The sequence below is a fragment of the Pelodiscus sinensis genome, chromosome 9 (assembly GCF_052426305.1).
Source record: "Pelodiscus sinensis isolate ZL-2025 chromosome 9, ASM5242630v1, whole genome shotgun sequence".
Classification (NCBI taxonomy): Eukaryota; Metazoa; Chordata; order Testudines; family Trionychidae; genus Pelodiscus; species Pelodiscus sinensis.
Window position 1 is genome coordinate 35,677,381 of NC_143060.1, and position 25,210 is coordinate 35,702,590.

The 25,210-nt window shown below is 42.3% G+C and overlaps 1 protein-coding gene across 4 annotated transcripts in view; it reads right to left on the reverse strand.

Annotated features, from left to right (window-relative positions):
* HFM1 (helicase for meiosis 1) overlaps positions 1–25,210 on the reverse strand; it is a 170,998-nt gene that overhangs the window by 140,707 nt on the left and 5,081 nt on the right. For 2 of the 4 annotated variants that reach the window (XM_089780526.1, XM_075936496.2), the window contains exons 3-11: positions 24,904–25,016; positions 21,625–21,684; positions 16,529–16,576; positions 15,581–15,651; positions 4,445–4,577; positions 1,591–1,742; positions 1,122–1,199; positions 832–993; positions 25–225 (exon numbers count right to left, since the gene is read on the reverse strand). In XM_089780526.1, the coding sequence (XP_089636652.1) occupies positions 25–225; positions 832–993; positions 1,122–1,199; positions 1,591–1,742; positions 4,445–4,577; positions 15,581–15,651; positions 16,529–16,576; positions 21,625–21,684; positions 24,904–25,016 (1,018 nt within the window). Of the gene's footprint in view, positions 1–24; positions 226–831; positions 994–1,121; positions 1,200–1,590; positions 1,743–4,444; positions 4,578–15,580; positions 15,652–16,528; positions 16,577–21,624; positions 21,685–24,903; positions 25,020–25,210 lie in introns of all 4 variants that reach the window. The other 2 variants (XM_075936502.2, XM_075936493.2) reach the window with 1 other exon arrangement.

A 25,210-nucleotide genomic window follows, 5' to 3' on the forward strand; every position in this document is an offset into this window, starting at 1 on the left:
GATTAAGAAAAAAACATATTATACCACAAGTGTTGGTTTTTGTTCAGAGTATGTTTGTATAACACTAGCTATTTTATAGTTAAGAGTTAAGTCAAATTTGAATTCTGTTTGGTTGCTACTGTAGGGAAATCCAAGAACTATTTTGCGAAGCTTCACAGGTCGATGACTTTCATCTATTTTCAGACATACAGCAGGCCTCTTACCATCTGAAAGCCATTCTGCAATCTTTAAAGAACAAAGAAACATGTTAAAATTATGCGTGAAAATAATGCCTCTATTATTATACATGTTCTCTTCAAGCTACAACACATACATAATCATAAACTGGGAAAGCAACTATCTTTACTGCCCTATTTGCCCTAAAACACTGACAAAGAGTGTTTTCATGTTAAGTTCCTTTTGCCACGCCTAAACTAATACAATTGAAAATAATGTCTTCACTAATGAGAAGACCAAATTCGGTTCTAAATTACATCAGTACTATTGAAATCAAAATCTGTCCCCAGACTTTTCTGACTTGTGTTTGAATCCTAAAATTTTGATTAAAAATATAAAACCGCGGCACTTTATCAATTAGTGGTTGATATTTCAATATTGTCTGGACCAAAAGTTGTACCTGTGTTTATCAAGACAACAGCCAAATAGAGCTGACAGCCCAGAAATTACAACTTTATTTTAAACTCATGTCAGGTAGATTTCATAGTTTTACATCACTTTTCTATAAGTTTCCCAAATAGAGTTTCTCAAATGAAATAAATAGTCCAAAAAACCTCAGCTTTTACAAATTATCTCAAAGAAACAAATTTTTTTTTAAAGTAATTAAATTCTTACATCCTCAGCATTTGGGATTGTTGCAGAAACAGCTCCAAATCTCATGGGAGGAAGTGGGTCAGGATTTTCTGAGATACGTGAAAGGGACGACTTTACAGTCTTCATCCGACTGACTACAACCTCAAGTGTTGCACCACGGCTTTCATCTTTCACAGCATGCACCTATTAAAATAATTAAAAGCATCTGTGTCACAAGACTGCTTATTTTTTTACATTCTAACCTGCAAATAAGTTATTTGTTATACATTGTTATACTTTCTAAGTTATCTTTTTATCTTCAAGTACCCTACCTCATCAATGAGGAACAGTCGTACCAGTTGGACTAAAGAGTTATCTCTCCATTTTCTAGTCATGCTATCCCATTTTTCCTGGAGGAAGTGGGAGAAGGGAGGCAGAAGATATGATGAATAACAGATTCCAGAAGTAGTAACATAGACAGACCTTAAAACATAACCAAATTGTTATGATAAAAAAGTCAGTAAAGTTCTTATGAACTAATGCTACATATTTTGTATTTTACACATTATTTTAATACTAATTATTGTTTATATAGTGCTAAAAGTATGTGTGTCACATTACAGACAAGACCTTAAAATTATCTTGACGATTTCTAGTCTCTTCCCCCTTCAAAAACAAGGGGAAGCCCTGGAAGCATAGCTAGTACACTACTTGCAGCTAACAATTTCTATATCTTTCATTACATTTGTTGATTTAGAAAAAAATCAGTAAAATAAATAGCAAGTTATATATGAAACCTACTGGCGTGGTCAAAATAATATGTGCATGTTGTATTTCAAATAAATCATCCATCACTGTATCTCCTGTCAGCTCTTTACAGCTGAGCCCTATACGTCCAAATTTATCTTTCCAATCATCAAAACGCTGACTGCACAGAGCTTTTATTGGAGCCACTAAAAATACAAAATTGAGGGATTACACTGAGAAAAGTAAAGGATTTTAAAAGAAAATGTCAACAGTATCGCTTACGCTGATGAATGCATGAGTTTTGGAAAAAACTGAGCAAAGCTAAAACCAGAATAACTTAATTAAAATGTACTGAATTAACAACTGCATTAATTCCTTCTGTCTAGACCAGTTCTGATATCTGCCCGCGAAGAGAGACAAAAGACTTGAAGGTCCCTCAGAACACATCTCTCTAAAACAGGAGCGAGCAAAAATGTTTGAAGTAGCCCTGGGCCATTCCGGAAGGGGCGGGGCTTAAACAGGAAGGGGGCAAGGCTACCCCACCCCAGACCATGATTGGCCTGCAGGTGAGGGAACCCCTTTGCTCCCCCTTCCCACTAGGCACCTATGCCCTGGAAGAGGCTTGGCACGCTTCTCCACCCCCAGGCCAATCAGGGCCTGGGGGCAGGTGAGCACGGGGAAACCTCCAGCCGCCCTGCGAGGAGCACGTGGCACTTTGAAGTGCCGTGGACTCCTCGCAGGACTGGGGCAAGGCGAAGGAAGCTTCACGCAGCTCCCCTGCCCACAGGCCCTGATTGGCCTGTAGACAGGGGAGCGTGCGAAGCTGCCTCCGCTGTCCCCCACACCCTGCAAGCAGCACACAGGGCTTCAAAGTGCCACATGCTCTTGCCAGAGTGAGAGGAGGTTTCACATGCTCCCCCACCCCCAGGCCAAATATGGCGTTGCGTCGGGGGAGCAGCAGGGCCTCCGTGGACTGGATCCACCTGCTTGGCGGGCCGGATCTGGCCCGTGGAGGCCCTTTTGCCCACCTCTGCTCTAAATCATAATGTCCAATGCCCTCTCATGATCTTTGGTTGTTTTCTGACTCCCACAGGAGAACAAATGCCCAGCTGACAGAGCCAGACTCTAACACAAACACAAGAAAACACAGAAAAAGCACTCCTAGCAGCCACATAATAGATAAATATACAAAGGCCAACCTCATGTCCAATTAGAGCTTGATTTTTCTGGGGCACTCTAATACACACAAAAGTAGAAAAAGTCTTTGTAATACAAAACATGATTCACAAACTGCAAAAAAGCAAACACAACAGTATACGTCAACTAGCAAAGTAGGGAAGGAGACACAACAAGTATCAGGAGTAAAACTGTTCACATAAATCAATTCCCTGATTCGGTGATCAGCATGTCAGTAGTCTGCAATGCTAGGAAACCACTATCAGAATTCTGATTAAGCCACAAGCAAACAAATTCAGGAAAATCTTGGGTTAACAGTAACAAATTTCCTACCTATGTGGAAAATGGAGGCCGAAGAGCCATGAATGAGTCCCTGGTCCTCAGCCATCCAGACCCAGATACATCCTCAGTTAAAATGGAGGGGAACAACTACCTCACAGATCTTATGAGCCTGACATGTCCACTCTCTTCTCATGCCATGACACAGAAGGCAGCAGAACGTAAGAAAATAAGAACATAAGAATGACCATACTGAGTCAGACCAAAGGTCCATCCAGCCCAGTATCCTGTCTGCTGACAGTGGTCAATGTCAGGTGCCCCAGAGGGAGTGAACTGAACAGGTAATTATCAAGCCATCTCTCTCCTGTCATCCATCTCCACCATCTGACAAACAGAGGCTAGGGACACCGTTATTTACCCATCCTGGCTAACAGACATTAATAGACTTAACCTCCTTATCTAGTTTCTTTTAAACCCTGCTATAGTCCTATCCTTCACAGTCTCCTCAGGCAAGGAGTTCCACAGGTTGACTGTGCGCTATGTGAAGAACTTCCTTTTGTTTGTTTTAAACCTGCTGCCCATTAATTTCATTTGAACTATCTCCAACAGCAAAGAACTCGCTCCTCCACATGTTGTTTCCAAGCAGTTTAAGTCCACTTCGCACTGATTGTGACAGATAAAGGTCCTTTGATAAAGAACAGTACAGTATCATAATTCTTAACCTCAATTGCTCTATCTCCATCTACTGTCAGTGAGAAACTTTAATGCACACACCTATAAAGTACTAAATTTGTGGTATACAGTGTTGTTGCAACCTTGTCAGTCCCAGTATATTAGAGAAAGAAGGTGTTGAGACAGTATCTTTTATTGGATCAACCTGTGTTGGTGACAGAGACAAACTTATACAGAGTTCTTAAACCTGAAAAAGAGTTCTGTATAAGTTGGAAAGCTTGTCTCTCTCACCAACACAAGTTGGTCCAATAACATTTATTACCTCACCCAACTAAGCTAGTATCCTTACTAAATGCAAAGCTAACGATCTGAGGTAAGACTACCAAATATGCTGAATTTGCCGAAATTGTGTGTGGTTTGAAAATGTGGACAAATCAAGGATAGGAAAAAAAATCACCAATTTCATTTAAGCAAAATGAAGATACACATCCCTTTCTTCAAAAAGAAAAAGAGGCTGACAGACATAGAGATGTCACAACATTCAAATATACAAATTAGATTTTATTTTCATTATAATTAAATCAACACAAATAACTCTTAGCCTTTCCTGCTTTGTCCTGTAGATTAGATAAGTAATGGGCATCAATTAGTTGCCACCACATATTTAAGTTCAGGTTTATTAAAGGCAAGAAATAACTGTACGTAACAAAATTTAGAAGTTGAAATAATTTTCTATCATTTCTACTAATAATTAACTGTTTAAAGTTACCATAATACTCACTATAGACAGTTTTAATATTTAGCCAAGGCATCGGCACTTCCATTAGTAACCTAGTAATAGCTAGTTCGAACATTACAGTTTTTCCAGAACCAGTCGGAGCACAAATCACAAAATTCCTATCAGTGTAAAGAATCTACAAAAGAATTAGAAATCAATAAATACATTGAAACTATTCAAATGTATCCATTCATACATTGTGACAGAATTGTGGAGGTAAGAAATACTCATGAGGAATTATTAATTCATATATGTACCAGTGAATGACTTCTGTTAAGATAGAATGTGGTTTTTCTAATGGTGAGATACACTGCATAAGATGAGAAATTTAACTTTAAATAATGGCAAAAGAATAAAGAATGTGTTCTTTCATTCCTATCTCTCATTAAAATATTTATTTAAAAAATACCATATATCCATAACTATTATGCAGTGATGCACTGTCATCACAAACACAGAAATGGCAGTCTCTAAACTCACATGACAGCTGTACAAACAGACCACTGTTAATATCCAAGTATTAGCAAAGAGAAACTCATTATAAAAGTGTATTAATTTTGCTGTTACAAAAATCTCAAAAATATTCCTGTAGTTGCCTTTTTATAATTTCTGTAAATATTAATGCCAATATAGTAAAAACATAACAAACACAATTATGTGTTTTAAGCCATTTTTATGGAGAAAAATATATTAAAAGAAAATAAGTCAAAATAGTTTGTTATTTATATAAATATATACATATATTCATTTAAATATTAAAAGAAAGTTTCTCAGCAGACTCATTAACTTTACTTGAATCAAGGAAAACAGTTACCTTTCTGCTGTTGAAAGTGAATGTTGGAAAAGATGCTTGCTATTTTTACACTCAGCTGGGAGTTGCACACTTTGTTGCTTCCGTAGACCTCACTCATTACATTCACCATCCCCTTCTATTTTAGGGATTCACTGAACCTCTCTGCAACCTCTTTCTTGCAACAGCCTCTTGTGTTCCATTGATTCTCTTCCCTGACAGAGGAGATGCATGCCCTGCATTCCCCAACATTCTCCTCCCACAAGGGATTCTGTGTGCACCCCCTATCTCTCATCCCAGGGGGCTCTGTGTATGACTCCCATTCCACGGACCCTCATTTTACCCCACTCTCCATGGCAGAGTTTCTGCATATACTATCATTCCATCATTTCTTCCATGCCTCCCCATTTCCCTTCCTCCCATCATTCTTATTCTCATCTTTCTCTTTGGGGGAGAGGGGGAGGTCGACATTTTAAAAGCGTATTAGGAGAATAGGCAAAATAAAAACGAGAGAAGCTGCCATCAACCAATTCTTTGAGTTAGGGTATGTCTACACTTGCAGCCTATTTCAGAACAGGGCTGCAAATGTAGGCATTCGGAATTGCAAATCAATCCCAGGATTTAAATATCCCACGCTTGATTTGCATCTTTCCGGCCGGGCACCATTTTTTAAATTTACAAGCCCGGAATAACTGCCCGCGTCTACATACGGCAGTGAAACAGGCGTTCGAAATAAAGCCCTATTTCCAACTACATGTTAAACCTCATTGCAAGAGGTATAACAGTCTGAAATAGGGCTTTATTTCGACTGCCCGTTTCACTGCCGCGTGTAGATGCGGGCAGTTATTCTGGGCTTGTAAATTTAAAAAAAAAAAAAAAAAAAGGCGCCAGGCTGGGAAGATGCAAATCAAGCACGGGATATTTAAATGCCGGGCTTGATTTGCAATTCCAAATGCCTACATTTGCAGCCCTATTCCGAAATAGGCTGCAAGTGTAGACATACCCTTACAGATAATTAGAGAGATTGAAGATGGTGATAGCTAATCAAAATATGCTAATCAGAGCTTAGGAACATTGTGTTTTCTGCTTAGAGTTATCTGATTGTCACTAACACTAAGCCCATGGATGCCCTGAAAATTTAGAACTGATCAGCTAAAATGGCTAGAAATTTGAGCAGATTGAGCATAAGGCTTCACAAACTTGGCCAGCTGACAAAAACAAACAACTATATTTTCTGGGGGAACACAATATTTCTACAATATACAGATAATTGCAATTATGATTATTATGAATATAGGAGGCTAAAATAACTATATTATTTTATAATTAAGTCCTTTCATGATTAAAAGTACTAAGTCAAATTCATGAACTACTTAAATCATAAAGAGAGGTTATTTTCCTTATACAGTAATTGAGGTTCTTCAAGATATGCAACTCTGTGAGTGCTCCACTTCAGGTCTCAGTGCATCCCAAAACTGTTGATCAGAAATTTTAGGTAGCAATACTTGGTCAGGACACACATGCGTAGAAGCTGTCTCGCAAACCATTGGAGTCCCATCTAGCACACACATGGTCTGACCCCTTCAATTATTTTTCTACTACAGACTCCTTGTATTAAACTCCAAAGCAGAGGAGAGGAGAGTGGGGAGTGGAGCACCAACAGTGGGACACATCTAAAAGAACCTCAGTTACTGCACATGGTGAGTAACTCTGTCTTTTTCAAGTGCTGCCCCTGTGGATGTATCACTTCAGGTAATTGTAGAGCAGTGCCCCAGATGGTTTAGGGAGGACTTTAAAGTAACATGCATAAAGGAGAAAAGGACTATTAGGCTTAGTATGGCATCAGCTTGTGAGTCTTGTGTAATTGTATAGTGTTTAAAGACAAGGGAGTTACCTCATGCAGTAACAACTGTTCTTTGAGATGTGTGTCCCCATGGGTATTCCACTGTTGGTGATGAGTTGTCCCGGAGCTGCAGATTAGAGCCTTGCAAAGCAGTTTTCAGCTGGGCCTTAGTCCAAAGCAGTTTTCAGTCATTTGTGCCTTAGTGCCTTGCATGCCCAGCCTAACCACCCTTTCTGTTCCTCGTCTAAGCCTGAGTAGCCAAGACTCCAAATAGAGGGGATGAGGGAGGGCCATGGAGCACCCATGGGGACAAACATCATGAAGAACAGTCGTTACAGCAGGAGGTGAGTAATTCCCTTTTCTTCTTCAAGCGATTTCCCTGTGGGTGTTCCACTATTGGCTTGTGTCTAGACTACAGGGTTTTGTCGACAAAAGTGGACTTTTGTCGACAAAACTATACCTGCTTCTACACTGCCGCTGAGTTCTGTCAACATAATATCGACAGAACTCAGCAGTTTTGTCGACGGCCGTCAACCTCATTCTATGAGGAATAACACCTTTTGTCGACAGAGTTCTGTCGACAGAAGGCGTTATTTCATCTACACTGTCCTTTGCGTCTACACTGTCATGTCGACAAAGCGGCTTGCTTTGTCGACAGAACTGGATGTAGTCTAGACGCTCTTTGTTGACAGAAGCTTTGTCAACAGTATCTGTCAACAAAACCCTGTAGTCTAGATGTACCTTTGGTGACTACAGAGCAGTATTCAATCTGGATGGTGGGATTCTGAGTTACGCTTGGCGGCCGAAGATAAGACTGCTGCAGCCACCACTGAGTCCTCTGTCAATTGAGGCAAGATGGCATAATGCCTGGCAGAAGTGTGGTCAGATGACCAGGTGGCAGCCCAGGAGATGTCCTTGAGGATAACATTGTTCAGAAAGGCTGTAGAAGCCACAGTAGCATGGCTGGAATGTGCTTGCTTCAGAGTCAATAAGGGTGTGTTTCGAATGGCATGGTATTTGACTATGCAGGAGAATATCCATTTAGAAATGCACTGGGCTAGATTGGTGTGCCCTTATAGCATTCAGTGATCGACATGAAGAGGTACTGGGACCTGCAGAAGACTCATGTCCTATCTATGAAAAAGGCAAGTGCACACCAGATATCTCAAGTGTGGAGCATTACATCATGTGGGGATGCATGAGGCTTGGGTAGAATGTAGATAACACAATGGGTTCACAGATGTGGAACAAGATACAGATCTTTGGTAGGAAAGCTGGGTGAGGGCATAAAGTGACTCTGTCCTTTGCGAAAACTGTAGGGAGGATCTGCCATAATGGCCCCAATCTCTCTGACTCTTCTAACAGAGGAGATGGCAACGAGAAATGAGATCTTTATGAAGAGGAAGGGAAGTGGGTTCAAAGGGGGGATGCATCAAACAGTCTAAAATGAGATTTAAATCCCATGAGAGTGGTGGGGTCCTATGGGGAGGCTTTGAAGACCCTAAGGAATCTTCTTGTGATCAGATATGTGAACACCAAGAGTCCATCAATTGGATTACGAAAGGTTATCGCTGACAAATGAAATGAAATAGCCAACCCTGCCCCCTCGAGTTCCAAGGTATAGTCAAGGATGTTATGATGAAGGGAAGTGTTAGGATCAATCTGTGCTTGTTGACTCCAAGAAGAAAAACACCTCCATTTATGCAGTAAGTTATACTTGTGGAAAGTCTTTTGCTATGGAGGAGAACGTCCTTCACCTGGCTGGAGCAGCAGGACACCGATTCTCGGAACCAGCTAGGAGCCATGCACTGAGATGAAGGGTATGAGGTTGTGGGTGTGATTCTGGGAGAGAAAACCATAGTGGCTTGGTAGCAGATACGGAGGCTGGACGGACATTCTATGCAGATATGGGAACCAAGTCTGCCTGGACCAGGAGGGAGCTATCAGGATGACAAATGCACCATGACACATGCATGACGTTTCACAAGGCATAAAGGATCTGCTGACAAAGGGTTCTGGGGTCGGCAGATCCCCATCTAGACTGCCGCGGTGCGCCGACAAACAGCTGATCGGCACAGTGCGGTGGCCATTTTGATTTAAATGAAGCGGCGATTATTTAAATCGCCACTTCATTTCCCTTTGTCGTCCTGCCTATAGTACGCTTCCTATAGATAAAGGGCTGGAATCTACATGGTTCCATCGACGGAGCCATATAGTCTAGACACACCCATAGGGAATGAGAACATGCACTCCCTTGTCTGTTTATATAAAACATCATTGTGATGTTGTCCAGGAGTGTTTGCACTATGCAGCCGGTGATTTGGGGTGCGAAATATATGCAGGCGTTCCTTACGGCTCTGAGCTCCAGAAGATTGATGTGTAATGAGGTCTCATGTGGCACCCACCTGCCTTGAGTGACTTGATTCTAGAGATGGGCGCACCATCCCAGTAAGGAAGCATCTGCTGCAATCTGCACTAAAGGCTGTGGCTAATGAAAGGGGACCCGCAGGAGAAGACTGTCGGAGGATGTCCACCATCACAGGGAGGCAAGAACATCTGCAGGCACAGTGACCTGCTTGTGTAGTGGATGATGAGATAGAATGCAGACAGATGCTAGCCAGTGCTGTAGGAAGCGGAAGTGTAGACAGGCATGCTGAACAATGCAAGTAGTTGCCGCCATATACTCCATCAACTTCAGGCAGGTAAGTACCATAGCAGAAAGGCTCATGGAGAGTACGGTTATGTGATCTTGGAGAGTGGTGAAACAATGATGAGGTAAATAAGCCCAAGATGATACTGAGTCTAGGTGAATGCCAATGAACTCTATGTCCTGTACGGGTTATAAGATTTATTTTTGCTTGTTGATGAGAAGGCGCAGGCAACTGAACAGATGTCTGGTGTTTAGTACCATGGAGGTCATTTCTTTGTGAGACTGGCCTTTTATGAGGCAGTCGTCAAAGTACAGAAAACTCAAGATGTCCTGCTGTCAGAGATATGCCATAGCTACTGCTACTTCTGAAAAAACCCAGGTTGTAGAATACAGACCAAAGGGCAGGACCTTGTACTGGTAATAGTCTGTGCCTACAGTAAAACGAAGTTAGTGTCTGTGTGAAGGGTATATAGCAATGTGAAAGTACGCTTCCTATAGATAAAGGGCTGTGAACCAGTTCCCTTCATCCAGTGCCAGAATAACTGTTGCTAAGGTGATCATCTTGAAGCACTGTTTCCAGAGAAATTTGTTCAATTTGCAGAGATCAAAGATCAGTCTCCAACCCCGTCCTTTTCTTGGCGAGAAAGTACTTTGAATAAGACCCCCTTCCCTGATATTGGTCAAGAATCCGTTTGACTGCTCCCAAGAAGCAGGAGTCGATCTATTTTCTGCCTTAAGAGGTTCCTGTGGGAGGGGTCCCTGAAGAGGAACAGGGTAGGGGGTAGGGTAGGGTAAGGGTAAGTGACGGGGATGACATATCCAGTATAAATTATCTCCAGTGTCCACCGGTCCAAAGTTACAGACTCTCAATGGTGTAAAAAAGGGCGCAACCAGTGGGTAAAAAGATGGCGTTGATCCAAAGGCACCGAATCTATGGGGTGGTCAGGCAGACCCTCGACCAATGTCTCATATTTGCTGTTTTGCTGTCTGAGTAGCGGAAGAGCATCTCTGGGTGGGCGCCCCTTCTGCTCTTGCAGTCTTGAGCAATTATAATCATAGGCTCTCTGTTGTAAGTGACAGTACTGCCCGTCTTTATTTCTACTAAATGGAGTTTACCGCTTCCAATGACAGGGCGGGGTGTACATGCCTAAAGTGCAAAGGGTAGTGCAAAAGTCCTTGCTACTGTGCAAGACTTTGCCTGTTTTAGTGGCAAACAGTTTCTGTTTGTCAAAAGAGAGGTCCTCCACCTTAGTCTGAAGTTCTCAAGGAACCCCAGACACCTGCAACTAAGATACTCTACGCATCACGACTGCTGCTGCAGTTTTCCTTGCCTCCCTGCCCGCCACGTCTAAAGAAGTCTCTGCAGGGCTGTGCAAGCAAATAGTATAGAGCTCATGAACAGCCTTCAAAATTGGTCTTTTGGAGTCCTGAGCTCCCCTAATTTTGAATAGTTATCGAAATAATGGTTCGCTAAAGGGCCCAAATAGTTCGCAATCCTTAGCTGTAATGTAGCAGAAGGTTCAGCTTCTTATGTTCCTTGTCGTGAGCCATAGCCCTGAATTGTGGGAACTTAGATCTATATGGTGCAGCCTCCACAACAAGGGGATTTGTTTGCGAATGGGTAAATAAGAAAAAAGTCCATATCCTTAGCAGGAACAAAGCATTTCCTGTCAGCTCTCTTACAGGTGTCTTAGATGGAGGTGGGAATTTGCCAAAGCTCATCTGACATCTCCATAACTGCCTCACAATGGATAAAGCAACTTTGCCATGTAGCGTGGGCTGTATGTTCTTCAGGAAATGGTGCTGCTTTTCTTCCACCTCTTCAAGTGTTTTACCTGTGCAAACACTAATCTTAACATTTTCTGTAGAAAGCCTCAGAGGGGTAGTAGCCTTGTTAGTCTGTAACTTTAAAAACAAAGAGCAGTCTTGTAGCACCTTACAGCTTAACAAATATATTAAATCATGAGCATATTTCCACATCAAATGTTCTGACTGGGATACATGCAGCCTTACTTAATTAGTTTCATAAACTGTAGTCCAACAATTGACATATAACTTCGTTTGCTATTGTATATACCCTGGATTTTGTAATTTCCACTCCAACTCATCTGATGAAGTGGGTTTTAGCCACAAAAGCTCAGATCTAATATATTTGTTAGTCTCTAAGGTGCCACAGGATTGCTCATTATTTTCTGTAGAGAAGCTGTTAACAAATGGATATGAAGTCTGCATAGCCATTCCCTAATGCCTCAATCCATCTTAAAATATATGGTTAAAATGCTTGCTGAATTAGGACCTAAATCTCTAATAAATACCTCTTTGCTCATTCTAACCTCAAGACTGCAATACCTGTAATAGTGTATTTATGTGCTAGAAGAATAGTTGCTTCAATATACAGCCCTAGGGTTTGGAGAATAAAAATGGAAAATGGAAAGTCTGCAAGACTCTTTAAACCAAGGGTGGGCAATAATTTTTGACCAGGGGCAACTTCAGAATTTTTTGGAGTGGCCCCGGGCTGCCCCACAAGGGGCAGGGCCAAGACACTTCCATGCTTCCCCACCCACAGACAGATTGATCTGGGGGTGGGGGAACGCATGAAATCTTTGCCCCCCGGTATAGCCGCCAGATGTTCTGAATAGCTGGAGGTTCCCTCTAGGTGCCCTGCCCCTGGCAGTGGGAGGAGACTTCGTTTGCTCACCCCACCCCCAGGTCAATCAGTGCCAGGGAGGAGAGGGAGCATGCAAAGTCTCTCGCTCACTGCCCTCACCCTGCATTGTGCTTAGAGTCAACCGCCACCTGAGCAGCAGCTGGCAGTTGACTTAGTGCCGAGCCCCTTGCAGGGCAGGAGAAGACTTCATGTGCTCCTCCTGCCCCCAAGCTCTGATTGGCCTAGGGGCAGGAGGAGTCTGTGAAGTCTCCTCCCACCCTGCCCCCATCCTGCAAAGAGCATGTGGCACTTAGAAGCACCGGAGGCCTTGGAGAGCAGGAGACTTCACATGCTCCCTCCTGCCCCCAGGCCCTGATTGGCCTTGGGGTGGGGCAGCAGCAGGTTCTCTGTAGGCCAGATCAAGCCGCTTGGTGGGCCAAATCTGGCCTGCAGAGGCTCTTTTGCCTTCCCCTGATCTAAACAATAAAGAAAAGAGGGTTACTCACTATGTGCAGTAACAGGAATTCTTTGAGATGTATGTCCCTGTGGGTGCTCCACTCTGGGTGCTGGTACGTCCTCGCACCAGCAACTGGAGATTTTTTCTAGCAGTACCCCACCATGCCGTGCACATGCCCTGGCACCTCCTCATGCCATTGGTGTCTGTTAGGCACACGCACAGCGCAGTCCCCTTCATTCCTTCTCTACACATGCCACTGAAAGGCTCCAAAGCAGGAGAAGAAGGGAAGGTAGTAGAATACCCACGGGGACACACATCTCAAAAAACTCCCATTACTGCATAGGGTGAATAACTCTCTTTTCTTCTTCTAGTGATGTCTCCGTGGGTTCTCCACTCTGGGTGACTACGAAGCAGTAGTCGAATCGTGGAGGTGGGTTTGGAACCCTTCCCCTGAGAATAAAATCACTTGTCCAACAGCAATAGATGCTGGTGTGACAGCAGCAGGGATGTCTTTCAAACTCCTGACCAAATCTTCAAATCTGCTGCTTTGATGAAGAATGTGGGATGTTGAGGGTTGCTGTTGTTGGTGCTGCACCGCTAAGGCCTGTGTTTTTGGCAGAAGTCACATCTGGACTGTGACTGGTACAATTCTTTGGTTCTCTAGTAGGTGTTACACCTTATTCTCTTGAAAAGGAGCATGTATATGCCCAGAATCTAGAGGGTCGTGAGGGAGTCCCTCACTGAATGAATTAATTCATCTGCTTTAGCTGCAAATAAGTGGGTCTTGTCAAAGGGAAGGTCCTCAACTTTCTGTTGGAGGTCCCTATGTACCCCAGATGCATGGAGCCATGATGCTCTCCACATAACAATAGCCAAGGTGGTGATCCGGGTAACAGTGTCAGCCACATCCATGGCAGATTGTAATGCTGTGCGGGACATGGTATGCCTTTCATGCATGACATTAAGCCTCTTGTGCTCCAAGAGAAACTGTAAGAGCTCCTGAAGTTTAGAATAGCTAGAGTAATCGTAATCAGCGAGCACAGCAGTGTAATTTGCTGCTCTAAGAATCAAGATAGCTGAAGAGTAGACCTTGCGCCCCATAATGTCCATCCATTTATGGCCATTGTCCTGTGGAGTGGACCTCATGTTGGGCTGTTTTGCGCCGTGTCACACCAAATCAGCTACTACGGAGTTTGGGGGTGGATGTGTAAAAAGAAAGTCCATGCCTTTAGGTGTTATAAAATATTTGCAATCAGCCCTCTTATCTGTGAGGGTAATGCACACTGGGGTTTGTCAGTTATTATTGGCAGGGTCCATGATGGCTTCATCCATCAGAAGGGTTATCTTAGAGTATGCAGGGGGCTGTAAAGTACATAAGAGGCAATATTGTTTCTCTTGCACTTCCTGCAGGTCCCGTTCTTGTGCTAGGGCTACTTTTTTAAAATGTTCTTGGAATTGTTTAGAATCATTGGATGGAGGCAGGGTGGTAGAAATGAAAGCCTCATCTGGTGAAGAGAAGGAGTTATGTAAGGGTGACCTGTCCTCCCCCTTCAATAGAGAATTATCCAATTCAGACTGAGAGGGCTCTGGAGAGTTCAGTGCTGTGGTTGATGGTGTGGGTTGAGGAGAATGAGGTGGCCTTTTCAATGTTGTTAATGGAGCAGTGTGATAGCACGTACGAGAAGACCAACACTTCCAGTGATGCCACTGTCCAGGGTGAGGGGGTATGTGGATACGGTCAATGTTGTGAGTACGAAGTCAGTGGTGGAGGAGGGTGGGGATGCGTAAAGGAAGAAGACTCCCACGGTGGGTACCGCTGAGTTGGACTTGAATGTTCAGATGAAAAGACGCTGTATGGCTCAGCGCCGGTTTCATTGCGGGAGACTGACGGGACCAGTGACCTCAGTGAGCGAACAGACCGCACTAATGAGCTCAGAGATGGCAGTGCTGATGAGGCCCAGATGAAAAGTATACACTGCGGTGGCGGTGCTGAAGCTAACTGTGTGGAGGAAGAACGAAGTCTGGATGAACAATGAAGGAAAAAATGTTTGTTTATAAAGGTAGTGGGTTGAGTGAGAGTCAAAACTTGGAAAGACAAGTAAAACTGAGGACAATTAACAATGTTTTTGTTTTTGGAGGAAAAATGGACAAGAGAACAGAGCTCCATCTGACATAGAGAAGAAACTGAGGGGGTTATGCACGTGCCTAATAGACGCCAATGGCATGAGAAGGCATCAGGGTGAATGCGCAGCTCAGCAGTGCATTGCTAGAAAAAATCTCCAGTTACCAGTGTGAGGATGCACCAGCACCAGAGCACCCATGGGGACATCACTCGAAGAAGAACCCTAGATATAGGATAAGAAAGTATTTTCTAAATGGCTGTCTCTTTCCTGTGACATAATAGTTCTATTGATTTTCCAAATTTTATTTTTCAAAAAAATTTGTTTATATTTATTCTGAAAAATAAACACTCTTATTAATTTGCAAGTAAAACTGATATACAAATCAAAATTTACACTAATATTCTATTAAAAATGGAGGGGTGGTATAATCCTGGGCTTTTTTCTAGATGATGTACATTACTATTCTGCTTATCTGATCCTGAAATCTGTACTGCTGCAATACTCAAACTGTTAGTGAGGTACAACCAGTAACAACTGTAAATACAAAATGGCACTTAAATGTATTTAACATATTTAATATATGAAATACTATTTGCAAACATAATTAATAAATTATGTTTCTTACTTACATCATCCAAAACCTTGGACTGTATGTAGTTAAAATATGGGAATTCCTTGAAAATACTTCTAAACTGAGCAGCTAAGATCAAATTCAAACCATTCAGTTAAGAATGTAAACCATATCTTTCTTTTTTTTAACTGAAAATAATAGCTGTTTTATTAAAACCTAAATAAAGAACTTGCACTGATGCACACATCAGATAGTTCAAAAAATGTAACTCAAATGATTGCACGATTTCAGTTTAATTCCTTGAGAACAGGAGTCCACTTTACAAAACTTCCAGATAAGTAACTCTTAGAAACATATTGGCAATCTTAGGAGAGACTAAGAACTAAAATGGAATACTCCATAGATGTAGTCCTTCTGAAGAGGTAAACTCTCTTTTACTCCACAAAACACATACAGCAGAGTGAAATAGCGCATTGATTATCTGTACATTTATGAACTTTTTTTTTTTTTAAAAAAAAAAAGATTTCAAAACCTAAACTTCACCGTAACTTTTTAAAAACCCAAACACAAATGAATGTTCTGCTGCTTCTTTGCTTTCTCCACAAAACAGATATGTGCACAAATGTAGCTCTTGGGGTCAGAGGGAGGGGTGGATGCACAGCTGCTAGGATGCTTGCTGCTTCTCTCTGGTCATTTGTGAGTATGACTGTTCCCTGTGCTGCCTCCCCTGTGGTCATTTGTTTGATGCAAAACAATCGTATTCCACGCACATCCCATTGTCCTGGCACAACCAAACCTTGAACCTGCTTTAAGTTATAATAAGAGGAAACTGCATACCAAATTTGGTGGTCCTAGCTCTTACCATTTAAGGGAGGAGCTCTCGAACAAATGGATTCTCTCACACACACACACACACACACACACACACACTCTCTCTCTCTCTCTCATATATATATATATATAGTAGAAGATGTAAGCCAGTTAATTACAGTAAGTAAAAGGATACGGATTTCTGTAACAGCTCTCAAAACCTCAACATTTGTTTCTATAGTTCCTAAAGAAACAAAACCAGATTTATAAAAGTTGACATTGTTTTCTATCAATAATCTTTAAAAGTTATTTTCCTAAATAATTTATAAACATCCTCTGGAAATGTGCTGGCTTGTAATTGGGCATTGGATGACATCAGAGGATTTGATAGATGGAAGGGGAAGGTCATAGGCTTGCCACTAAGAAGGATATATACAGATTTCCATAGCTTGGGGGCAACAGGAAGGTCACAAATATGACATGGAGGGTTTAGCAATAGGGAGACAGGTTACTCATTTGTTGCTTGGGGGTACTTGAATATGTATTCTCTTTAACATCCTTTATTGATTATACCTCATTTTGTGTCTTTGCTTTGTGACTGTATCATTCCTACCACATTATACTCAGCCATGTTATTTTCTTTGTGCATTTTATATGATTTCCTTTTCATTGACAGACTTTTAAAATGTCCTTGATGCAACCACAGTAGGTCAGTTATTTATTTTCCTAGCTTTCCTTTACATACGGACTTTACAGTCTTGAATATTATCCCCCTTCTGAAGCTCTCAACTATCCTACATATTTTGTCCTGTAAGTGTCCCTGTTCATGGGCCTTAAAACACACACCGATCCTTTATTCTTCCACACAAAACCTCCCACAATTTCAATGGAGGTTATATGCATAGAAAGGTTATAGGATTTAGAGTACACTGTCTTTAAGCTATCCATTCCTAAACAGTAGCGAGATGTAAAAAGGGGTTTTATTACTACAAAACAGAGCCATACATTAATACATCCTGTCACATGAACATATGTTTGTAGCAGTACTACATTTAAAATGTAGGTACTATACAAATGGAAGAGCCTATAAGAAGAGACCACAACATACAGAAGCAGCTGTTGAAATATTTAAAGTTTCTTGCAGACAGGCATGTACTCTACATCTATCTGCAGTTCCCAAAAGGCTTATACAATAAGTATAGACAATAAATGAAGCATTTCTATTTTGCCACAATGAAGTGCGCATTTTGCAAGTCAATATCTCTAAAAATAGCATTAAGTTAACATTGGCATACTATTATGTTTGTCAAGTACAGAAGTATCAGTATTTCTTATTAAACCTGATTCTTCAAATACTTCTTCCTAGCCTTTTTTTTAAGTTGGAAATAAATTAATAAATCTTAGAACACAGAAACCCATAACAGTGTCAGGTAGCCATGCAAACAGACTTGTAATGAAGACAGGCCATAAGGCAGGAGTCTCAAACTTGTGGCCCACGGGCCATCTGCAGCCTGAGCAGTCCTCTCAATCTAACCTGAGCATAGCTATTGGCACATGAATCCCTGTGGCCTTGGAAGGGCATGTGTGTGTCTGTGTGTGTCTGCATCATTCCTCCAAGTCAAGCCTCTGCTTCATCCCCACCCCTTCCCACTCCTGCTTCGCCCTTTCTCCCCATCGCATCCCTTCCCTCAAGACCCCTCCCCCTGAAGGATGTGGCCCGTGACCTCGGGGATTACCAGGGTGCCTAGCATGGTGCAGCAGCAGGGGTCAGGTGCTCCTGCACTCACTGCAGCAGCAGTAGATGCAGGTAAGCAGTGACATAGCAGCCTCTGCCCTGCTGCCAACTCTCAAGCCTACCTGGTTACTCAACTTCACCATGGCAGAGGGAAGTGAAGTGCTCCAGCCTCAGTGCAGGCTTGGGAGATGGTTATGGAATGAAACAAGCAGCTGCATAGCTCCACTTCCCTGTGGCTCCAGCCGTCATGGTGAGTATAAAGGGCCCAACCTCTGCTGCCAATCCCAGCCCACCTAGGGCCCATAGCAGGCTAATCTTGAGTATGGGGGACCATCCCATCCATAGGACAGTTGGGGCAGGCACCGTGGGGCCTCCTAAAGCGTGAGGCCTGAGTCGGCCATGACCAACCACAGTATGGATGGGATGGCTCTGCACTCACCTCCCCTGGGCCACATGGATTTAACAGTAATGATGCAGAGCTAACAGCCATAAGCCACAGTAGCCCCACTGTGCTACTGGTGGTGGTGGCAGTGAGGGTCCCCAGGAGGAGGTTTAAATCACTCCAGAGCAGCAGGTGGGGCTGAGGCACGCATGGGGGTGGGGGGGGGGGGGTTGCTCAGGCCAGAAGGCAGGACCAGAAGACTGCACAGAAACCTCTGCCCCCACTCCTGGAACCCTGCCAGAGAGGAGATGCCTTTTGGCCTACAAGGAGGATTTGAGGACTGGCACTGGCCATAAGGTAAATTGAATTTGAGACCTCTGCCCTCACGAATTTTGTCTTTACCTGCGTAATCTTAGTTCTTACCTTTCTATTGTCTCTTTCCTAGCCAGCTACTAACTTCTCCTTTTTATCTACCCTTTTCCTCACTTCATTCTAACCAAATTGCATAACTAATAACCTCATTATTTCCTTCAGCTATTCTTGCCTGTCCATCTTCTTCCATGTAGCCCCCTTGACCTAAAACTCCTCCCTTTCATGGTTCCAACATCTTCTCCAAGTACCTCAAAGGTTTATGATTCTTGATTAATTATCAATATAATTTTTTAATTATGACTTGTATTCCAGTAATAACCAGTGTATTAGGCACTGTCCACTCCCAGAGAAAAACACAGTCCTTTTCATGAAAAGGTCACCATCTAAAACTGAAAGTATTTTTAAAAAATACTAAGGGGCTGTGCCCCTGCTTACTGTATTTGCCAACCCCAGCTCTCCCCCATGGCCATCAGGGAGGGCCGGGCTGCAGCCACAACAGCCCGGGCTCCTTCTCTGTCCCCCCGGCCAACCTGGGCCCCTTCGCCCTCTCCCGTCTCCCTCCAGCCCAGGTCCCTTCTCCCTCCCCTGCCACAGTAGCCTATGCCCCCATTTTCCCTCCTCCCCCTGCTGCGCCAGCCTGGGCTCCTTTCGCCCCTCCCCAACGAGCCAGGGTCCCTTCTCCCTCCCTGCCCCACCAGCCTGGGTCCTTTCTCCTTCCACCCATGCTAACACCCCCTCTCTCTCAGCCACAGCATGTGCCAGGCCCAGCTCTAACCCCAGCGGCCAGGAAGACGCAGGGGTGCCTGTCTGCCCCAGGTGGGGTGCAATGACACGCAGGTATTGCCATGTGCATGCGGCACTCCAGGGTACTGCAGCCTGCTGAGGTAGGGAAATCAGCTGCACAAGGGGTTGCTGTCCCAACCTGTCCCCTGTACAGTCCCCCCCCTCGCTGCTCCCTGCCACAGCCCAGCCCGCAGAGCTCAGGGCCACCCATCCACTCTCCAGGAGCAGCAGCACAAGGGGTTGCTGTCCCAACCTGTCCCCTGTACAGTCCCCCCCTCGCTGCTCCCTGCCACAGCCCAGCCCAAAGAGCTCAGGGCCACCCATCCACTCTCCGGGAGCAGAAGGGAAGGAGCAGACAGTTTGGTGCAGCGGCTCTCCTGGGCGGCTTGGGAGTGCTCTGGCAGTTGCGGTAAGTACAGCCACTGGGGAAGAGTGAGTCTCTGCAAGGGCAGTAGGACTCCGGGTGGTCAGGCACGGCACTCCCACTCCCTAAGAGCACACTGCTGGCACATAAGCCTGGCTGAGAACACCACTCCTAGCCTGGCCCCGGGCTGCTGTCCCAAACACCATACCCTCCCCCTCACTCCGGGCTGTCACAGCTGTGATGTGGGATCTGTCAACTACTGTGCCATGTTTCTTGAAGTTGAAATCACAGTGGGGTGGGATGTGGAGGAAGGGGAGAAGGGTCTTTGTTTAAAATAGCAATTTCAAGTGGCGAGGGGAAGCAGCAAGGTTGGGCTCAAGCTGGGAGAGGGAGGAGACAGGTGGGACACAGAATGACATGATGACATCACTCAGTCATCCCTCAGGATTTTTTTTTTAAATATATAGATTATATTTTTTTAAAATCAACAAAAATTGCAACATCTACAAGACTCATACATTTATTATTTTATCAAAATATTTTATCACACCACTTCTGCTCTTTTTACTGTTCTTTTTCTTTGTAAATCCTGATCCACTAAGGTACTGACTCATGTCTAAGAATAATTCAACCCCCCCCCCCCATTCAATTCCTGTTGCTTTCAATAGAAGATGAAAACATTTACTACCTTAAAGAATCAGGCCTTTAGATTGGAAACTCGTGGGGACAGAGACAATGAATTTTCAAAAGTGCTTAAGTGACATAAAAGCAAAAGTTTCACTGATTACATTAAGGAACTATTTAAAATGTGCCTATCAAGCACTAAGCATGCTATTGTCACTGTACAAATAAGAGTTATTCATTATTATAAGCCCTTTTGTCTTTTGTGGTTTAGGAGTACCTTGTTAATTTCATCTTCCTGATTTGGTGGTCTACAACAGTGGTTTTCAAACTTTTTTCTCATGACCTAGTTAAAGAAAATTGTTGACGCCCGCAACCCACCATAATTTGACTTGAATGTGGGTTCCAGGATGGGGCTGAGGATGAGATCTTTGGCGTATAGAAGGGGTCCGTAGCTTTGAGGTGGAGTGGCTTACTCTGAGCATCTGCTAATTAGTGGTTCAGTGGGGCTGCTAAGGCAGGATTCCTGCCCTTCCTGGCACTGCAGACTATGCTGCGCCCCAGAAGCAGCCAGCAGCAGGTTCCCAGACAGTGAGATTGCAGAGCTAGTGCTTGGGTCAGGTGCAGCCCACAGAGCCCAGTGTGCTCTCCTAACCACCACCCTGGAGCCAAACCTGCTACTAGACAGTTCTGGGACACAGCGTAGTCTGCAATGCCAGGACTGACATGTAGCCAGCCATCCTGGTATAACCCCCACATTGGTCACCTGATCACCCTGCAGCACTGAGACCCAGTGCCTAACATTCCATGATCCAGTACTGGATCGCAACCCGTAGTTTGAAAGCCACTAATATACACCAAACCTTCACCATTGACTCTTTACTTCATCTTACCTAAATATTTTTAACTTATATTGAACATATCCTGAATTCATCTTCATCTGAGAGCGTGCATATGCATTATTAATACATATATCACATCAACAGGGTAGTAAATATTTTTTTTTGAAATATTACAAAGAATAATTATAATTACCTTCCATACCAAAAGTCTTTGAAGCATCAGGAAATGACTGTACTTTAACTTCTTTTCCATCTTCAGAAGAGGAAAATATCATTTACACTAAAATTTGAACATTCAGGTATATACATACTAAATTTATTTTTCCATAACTCTTTTTCATCTTTTTATATTTTTAATTGCATTACCATAAATGTCAACTTTCTTCATCCCGGTGGAACTCTGTAATCTATATTTGTGTATGTATAATCCGTTGTTTTAAATAAGCTGCAAAAGTCTCAACAGAAGTTTTCATATATACGTATTACAGTTTTCTCAATATCTTCCCAACAAAAATATCACATTTTTGATAATACAGCGTATTACAAATACTAAAAAACAAAATTTATTTTTTTTCTCATGAGTGTATCTAAGTTTGCTTGATTGAACTGAAATCTGACTACCTAGAAAAGAGTCTAGACAGATTTTTAAGGACTCAATCACTATGGATAAGCTATTAAATCCACCTATCCTTCCCTTCGAAGAAATATTCAATCTTAATGGTAGACTGCCAATTACTGGGCAAATGAAAGAGTGAAATTTAAAGACCTGAGGATTGGAATAGCTGGACACACAAGTATTGTTTATATGTATGTCTGCACCTCTTGGACAGCAATGATGCTGGATGGATGGCTGTTTTTTCTAGTGTATTATTTGGCTTTTGATGTCATACAACAAAAAACAAACTAATGCTATATATAGGGGCATTTGTGCTAGTTAGTAATTTCCTTAAAATAACAAAATCAGCTCCATGCTTAACTTTCTCATAGAAGGGTTGAGCTCTGGGAAAATTTAATTAAGGTACTAAAATATTGCCAGGAGGAAATATCTGTTTTTAATTACATGCAAAATAATAATAGCATTAGTGCCTGGAGCTCTATTAAGTACTTTCATTTCCAGGATCAAAAACTCAGTCTTTGACAAATGTATCTGAAATAATAATATGATTCTGATAGTTGATGAATTATGATAATTGACTAGAAACATACACTTTTTTTAATGTTCAGCTGGTACTTTCATCATCAACATCTGCTTGAAAGTTAATTAATATTTTATTTTCTGAAATATTTCTACCAGGTTGTTGACAAATCCTGAATCCATTTTTTATCTTAATTGTGGTCAGAACAGGAAAAAAAAGGAAATCAATTCCAGACTTTCATGTTGCAAATGATTAATCTTCTTCTCCTAAACTTAACCTAAGTATTTCATGCTTGTTACAAATCAAGTCAAAATGGATGGACAGGTACTGATGATTTAACATTTACTTCTTCAACAGCGCTCTTAAAATGTGATATAAACTTCTGCCTTTATGTCTCACCTATAAAAGTCAACACATTATTCCCTATATAATATTCAGTCAGTAAATTAAACCACTGCATAAAACAGGACCAAGTTCACGTAAATTATCTGTTGGACCATGCTATTTTCTCATAAGTACTCTATCATGTACACTGGTTTTCAATGCAGATGTATCTTATGCATCATGCGGTCAATAGAAAACTTACAAAAACTGGTCTACTTGCTATGCTCTAATGGAGCAGAAAACTCAAAAAGCTACATAGCAGGTAGAAAGCATCCCCTCTCCCCCTGCCCGGCAGATTTCCCTTGGTCACAAAAGACCTTTTAAGCTTCATACTTAAGAATCTTCAAGATCTAAAGGAATCAGACACTACCTTCTCACAGTAAAAACCCTGAAAACTGAACAGACATATGAAAGATGACAGGGTACTGCAGGAGATATGCAAATTATAATTTAGTAATATGATTAGCATGAGTCACAGGTTGGAATAAGTGTGAAGACAAAGGGATTCTATACAGACAGACTTGGTTTTTACTAGATATCCAAAGATATGTACAGATTCTGATCATTCCAGTGATTCAGAAGTACAGACCCATTTCTTCCAACCCATTCTTTCTTTCAGAACAATTTGGAGGACACGTCAGGATTGGAGTCTTGTGGTGTTTCATATTCCCAAAATGGGATTTTCCTGCACGGGGGGGGGAGAGGGGGGACAGTTTGGGGTATATGTGTAATTAATGAGTAAGAACAGCAGAATTTGGCCAAGTATTCATCATCCTATATTTCAAGTCATATTATGAATATAAAAAACATGATAGCCAGTATAGTTTGTTAAATACAAACATTTGCAAATGTAGGAAACTATATTAGGATTATTTTTGTACAGAAGCATATGAAGCACCACAAATAGCACCGCAATTCAAGATACACACACAAAAAGTCTATCAGTCACAGCAGCTGAGAGCTGTACAAGTTGATTTTATGATAGTATAACACCAGGAGAAAATCCTGGTGTTACACATCATAACTTTTTCTCCTGGCAGACACTCTGTATTCTCATTTAAAATAATTATTTATTGTAAATCTTTAGGTCAAATTCTAAGCTATGTCTTCTGAATGAAGCAGTTAGGAAGGCAGAGCCTGAAAGGGGTAAATGGAGAATGGAAGGACAAAGGTTGTTTTATACCACCTCACCTTTGATTTTTTGAACACTGGGCTTATGTGAGGGCTATCATAGGGTGCATCTAGACTGGCAAGATAATTGCGCAAAATCTTGCCGCCTGTCTACACTGGCTGCAAGTATTTGCGCGGTTCTTGCGCAAATACTCCGACACTCCCGCTCAGGGATAAGCCTTCTTGCGCAAGTATTCTTGCGCAAGAGGGCCAGCGTAGACAGCCAAGTTAGCTTCTTGCGCAAGAAAGCCCGATGGCTAAAATGGCCATCGGAGCTTTCTTGCGCAAGAGAGCATCTACACTGGCACTGATGCTTTTGCGCAAAAGCAAATATTTTGCGCAAAGGCACATGCCAGTATAGATGCTCTCTTGCGCAAATACTTTTAATGGAAAAACTTTTCCGTTAAAAGTATTTGCGCAAAATCATGCCAGTCTAGACGCACCTATACTGTTACAGCTACCTCCCATGGTAAAAGCCAAAAGCCACAAGCCAAAGTAAACAGAGTCTGGTCATGCCTTGCTCGTCTCCACAACACCACTTTCTACCCTGGAATACCTCTACATCAGGGACTGTGCATGACCACCATGAAATCCTAAAGTAAACCTTCTGCACTCCCAGCAGAGAGGATATGCCTAGGCTTCACTCCCTTGCACCACTAGAACACAAAAAAAGCACACTCATACCCCAGAAACTGAGCTATTATTATCTAAATAACATATTTAAAATACTTCATGTGAGCACCAGTATATTTCAAATTAAAAAAGAATGTGAAACAATTTACCTAGATAGTTATTTTTTTCCAATTCCTTCTGTAACTCCTGAGTGGCTGCAATTACAGTAACAGATGGAGCAGGTGCAAGATACCAATTTTTTGGCTCTTCATGTTCTAAATATCTGCTAATAACACAAGTTCATGAGATAAAAATATTCTGTATCCATTTGCCACCAATTTTATGTCAACACTAATAAGTACCATATTGATTCTTCCTTCTGTTATAAATTATTTTTAAAAAGCCATAGTAAATTTAAGACATAAAACTTCTGTTAGTCCATGATTTATAAGTACATACTGCATACAGTATAGACAA